The sequence below is a fragment of the Oncorhynchus masou genome, unplaced genomic scaffold, assembly GCF_036934945.1.
Source record: "Oncorhynchus masou masou isolate Uvic2021 unplaced genomic scaffold, UVic_Omas_1.1 unplaced_scaffold_701, whole genome shotgun sequence".
Lineage (NCBI taxonomy): Eukaryota > Metazoa > Chordata > Actinopteri > Salmoniformes > Salmonidae > Oncorhynchus > Oncorhynchus masou.
In genome coordinates, this window is record NW_027013471.1 from 377,062 (window position 1) to 381,976 (window position 4,915).

Here is a 4,915-nt window from a genome sequence, read left to right on the forward strand (position 1 = left end):
TCTTCTAACGGCGACTACCAACAAAATATAACCGGGCAAACGTCACCAATGAAAGTTCCTCTTTAGTAATTTTACCCTTCCCTATTGTTGAGGCATGCTCTCTCTCTCTCTCTCTCCCCTCTTCTCAGGGGTGAAAGTGAAGAAAGAAAGTGGATGAAGAACCCGAGAGGGTGGAGTTTGCCCCGTCTCGATCTCTCATCCCCTCCCTCTTTCTCCCCCCTCTCTCCTCGCCTCTGTTTTGAGTGGTCACCGGGTAGGCATTTTATTTTGGAAGCATTTTGCCTTGCTGGGGGGAAGAGAAAGGGGCCGCTATTCCGTTGTAGGGCTGGTTAGATTGAGGCGGGCTATTTTGGGGGAGCCATCAGACGGAGAGAGAGAGCGAGAGAGAGAGCACCGCACACAGAGAGAAGCACAGATTTAAGCGGTGCTCTATAAGAGTCTACTCTGAGACTCGCGCAACAGATTTGTATGCGTGGAAGGGATCTTAGATAACTCACTCTCACTTTGGACGTTGTGTTTTCTAGTAGAAATGACTGCGGAACGCACCCTGTTTTTTTTATGCTCCAACGTGTTTAAATGGGGATATCTAGCTCTTGGAGAAGGCGCTGCGATTAGCCTAATGACTGTCGTCGGGGCGCAGTGGATTCGTTGAGTTCATTAGGCTACAATAACGGAATCAGTGCTGGCTGCGTAAAGGAGCTATTTTGGAACTACTTTCAGAATCACCCAAAGGGATTTTACTTTAAAGATGGAACCTGGACAAATAATCTGCGGATTGTATATCCGAATATGGATACTTCTCGCCGTTATGGCAGTGGCCACGCAAAACGTCAAAGGTAAAACGTTAAAATATCAAGTTTACGAGGAACAGAAGGTGGGGACTGTTATTGGACGGCTTAAAGAAGACCTGGCTGCGGTTTTGGTCAAACTCCCAAGTTCTGTGTCTTTGCGTTTCCGAACCATGCAGAGAGGTAGCACGTCTTTCCTATCCGTGCGCGAGCAGGACGGAGAGATCAGCATCCGTTCCAAAATAGACAGAGAGAAGCTCTGCGAGAAGAACCTCAACTGTTCCATTGAATTCGATGTTCTGACTCTTCCAACAGAACACTTGCAGCTCTTCCACGTCGAAGTGGAAGTGTTGGACATTAATGATAACGCGCCCCAGTTCGCCCGCGCCGTAATCCCCATCGAGATCTCCGAGAGCGCGGCAGTTGGGGCGCGCATTCCCCTGGACAGCGCGAGTGACCCCGACGTCGGGGAGAACTCCCTCGATACTTACTCCCTCGAGCCCAACAACTACTTCAAGATTGACATTCAGAGCAGAACGGACGGGGCTAAGTACTCGGAGTTGGTGGTGCTAAGGGAGCTCGACAGGGAGATGCAGCCAGGTTATGAACTTCAGCTGACGGCCTCCGATAAGGGCGTTCCCCCTAAATCAGGTTCTACTCTCCTCAGAATTAGCGTGGCAGATTCAAACGACAACAGTCCTATTTTCGAACAGTCTTCATATGTGATTCATCTATTGGAGAATTCACCTGTTGGATCTCTTCTTATTGACCTGAATGCGACTGATGCAGATGACGGAACCAACGCCAAAATCGTCTACTCCTTTAGCAGTCACGTGTCCCCGAAAATCGTGGAAACGTTCAAGATCAACTCAGATAACGGCCACCTGACGCTCATGAAGCGCGTGGACTTTGAAAGCGCGACATCATATGACATTGATGTCCAAGCCCAGGATATGGGCCCCAACTCCATGCCAGCACACTGCAAGATCTTCATCAAGGTAGTGGACGTAAACGACAACAAACCAGACATCAGCATCAATCTGATGTCCCAAGGGGACAGAGGCAAGGAGGACGCAGCCCATATCTCAGAGGCCGCTCCATTGGATTCCTTCGTGGCCTTAGTAAGAGTGGAGGACCTAGATTCCGGTCTGAACGGAGAGGTTGTGTGTAAACTCCATGGCCAGGGGAGTTTTAAACTACAGAAGACGTACGAGAACAACTACATGATCCTCACTAACGTCTCGCTGGATCGGGAGAAGAGGTCAGAGTTCAGCTTGACGGTCATCGCCGAGGACCGCGGCACGCCCAGCCTCTCGACCATCAAGCACTTCACCGTGCATGTGCTGGATGAAAACGACAACGCTCCACGCTTCCAGAAGGGACGCTATGAGGTATTCAGATCAGAGAACAACGCGCCTGGGGCCTACCTCACGTCGCTATTGGCAACCGACCCCGACCTGGACGCCAACAGCCAGGTGAGCTACTTCCTGGTGGAGAACAGCGTTCACGGGAGCTCTATCTCCACCTTTGTCACCATAGACCCGTCCAACGGTGCTGTTTACGCCCTCCGCACGTTCGACCGCGAGGACATCAGCCGGATATCCTTCGTAGTCCAGGCCAAGGACGCCGGGGAACCCTCGTTGCTGAGCAACGCCACCGTTGTCTTGACAATCCTAGACGAAAACGACAACCCGCCGGTCATCGTGGTTCCGCAGCTCTGGAACCTCACGGCCGACGTCCCCGTCTCCAAGTACACCGAGGCCGGTAGCCTGGTTACCGCTGTCAGGGCGACCGACCGAGACACCGGCGTCAACGCAGAACTCACATGTTCAATCACTGCCGGCAACGAGGAAGGCTTCTTCTCTATGGATCCTAGAACGTGCGAGATCAGCGCCAACGTTAGCCTCGACATGTTTCCCCACGAGTTTGCGGAGCTCACCGTCCTGGTCAGTGACCACGGTTCCTTGCAACAGACCACCAAGGCCGTCCTAAAAATCAGCCTCTATGAGAACATGGAGGGCCACGTGCAGGTGCTGGACCAGGGGGAGACGCCGCTCGACGCCTCCCTCATCATCATCATGTCCCTGGGGGCCATCTGCACTATGCTCCTGATCATCATGGTGATGTTCGCCGCCCGCTGCAACCGAGAAAAGAAAGATACCAGGAACTCATACAACTGCAGGGTGGCGGAGACCAACCACCAGCATCACCCTAAGAAACCGTCGCGGCAGATCCACAAGGGTGACATTACACTTGTTCCCACGGTGAATGGGACTCTACCAATCAGAGCGCACCACCGCTCACCCTCGGCCACGCCCCCCATGGACCGGGCGCCAATGGGAAGCCGGCAGAGCCACCACAGCCACCAGTCACTGAATAGCCTGGTGACGATATCGTCCAATCATATCCCGGAGAGCTTCGCCCTGGAGTTGGCCCACGCTACGCCACCCGTCGAGGTGAGATACTACAGAACACACAATTCACCTCTCTCTCTCTCCCTCCCTCTCTCTCTCTCTCTCCCTCACACACACACACACACACACACACACACACACACACACACACACACACACACACACACACACACACACACACACACACACACACACACACACACACACACACACACACACACACACACACAATTCACCACTCTCTCCCTCTCTCTCTCTCTCCCTCACACACACACACACACACACACACACACACACACGCCTACACTCCCCTCCACCATTCTAGAATAATCCGTCATAAATCCGAGCCTCTTGGTAACAGTTCCTGAGTGTCAGTAAAGCCGTAGTGAAATGACTGTCCATTTAAAACTAGTAGAACTGATTCCAGATGTAATCATGGATCCGGTTTGTCTTTGTGTCTTCACCCTCAAGACATTATATGATCGTTGTTCTCTCCTATCCATATTGATTTGGCCCCGTCATCCACCCACACCCCATTGTTATTTCTCTCATCCACTTTCTGTCATCCATTTTGGAATCATCATATTTGTCTCCTCACCCTCCTCAGTGTGTCACCACCATCAGAATCACTGTGTGGCATCCATCTTGTTTTGTTCCTCATTGTTGTCGTGTTTTTCCCCTGTCGTCTGTTTCCATCCGTTCTGTTATTCATCCTCATTTTTTCTGTTATTTTGATGTGTTTATTCTGGATATAGCAAGTCTCACAGCTTCTGTCCATGCTCCATCAGGGTCAGTATCAGCCTCGACCCTGTTTCCGTGGCAACAAATACTCCAGAAGCTACAGGTAAACAAACCATCCCCCCCCAAAACATTGTAACGTTTTGCTCTTTTGAGTTGTTATATTCCCTTGTGTCCACCGTGCTTTTCATTAGTAGCATCAATAAAAACCTATATAATGACAGTATGGATCTATATTCGTTTGGCTCTTTTGTTTATCATGTTTTCAGTTTGAATCATATCAATATCATTCAATCCAAAAGTTTGTGGATCACATGTCTGTTTCAACTGTAGTGTTGTGAAATGTTTGCTTTGTATTTCTGTCTACCTCTCTATGATGAGCATTAATCAGTGGTACAGCAGCTTCTACCACTAAGAAACACCAATTGCATACATTTTAATTGACTTTAATACATTTTAATTGACTCAAATGTATTCTCTCTCGCTCTCTCTCTCTCTCTCTCTCTCTCTCCCTCTCCCTCTCCCTCTCTCTCTCTCTCTCTCTCTCTCTCTCTCTCTCTCTCTCTCTCTCTCTCACTCTCTCTCTCTCTCTCTCTCTCTCTCTCTCTCTCTCTCTCTCTCTCTCTCTCTCTCTCTCTCTCTCTCTCTCTCTCTCTCTCTCCCCTCTCTCTCTCTCTCTCTCTCTCTAGGTATGCATTGCAGGACATGGACAAGTTCAGCTTGAAGGACAGTGGTCGTGGGGACAGCGATGCGGGGGACAGCGACTATGATATGGGACGAGAGTCCCCCATCGACCGTCTGCTGGGGGATGGCTTCTCTGAGCTCTACCACCTGGACATGCTCCACAGACTACACCCAGGTCAGTTACATAGATACATGAGACAGCCATCTTGGTAGAGGCAGGATAGACTATAGTGCCAAGGTCAGTTACATAGAGACATGAGACAGCCATCTTGGTAGAGGCAGGATAGACTA

General features: G+C 50.4%; 1 protein-coding gene across 2 annotated transcripts in view; it reads left to right on the forward strand.

Annotated features, from left to right (window-relative positions):
* Positions 1-281: 281 nt before the first annotated feature.
* Positions 282-4,915, forward strand: part of LOC135537037 (protocadherin-18-like) — a 21,826-nt gene continuing 17,192 nt past the window's right edge. The window contains exons 1-3 of one of the 2 annotated variants that reach the window (XM_064963250.1): positions 282-3,244; positions 3,958-4,046; positions 4,630-4,799. In XM_064963250.1, coding sequence (XP_064819322.1) covers positions 749-3,244; positions 3,958-4,046; positions 4,630-4,799 — 2,755 coding nt within the window. In that variant the 5' untranslated portion in view covers positions 282-748. The remainder of the gene's footprint in view (positions 3,245-3,957; positions 4,047-4,629; positions 4,800-4,915) is intronic. The other variant, XM_064963251.1, reaches the window with a different exon arrangement.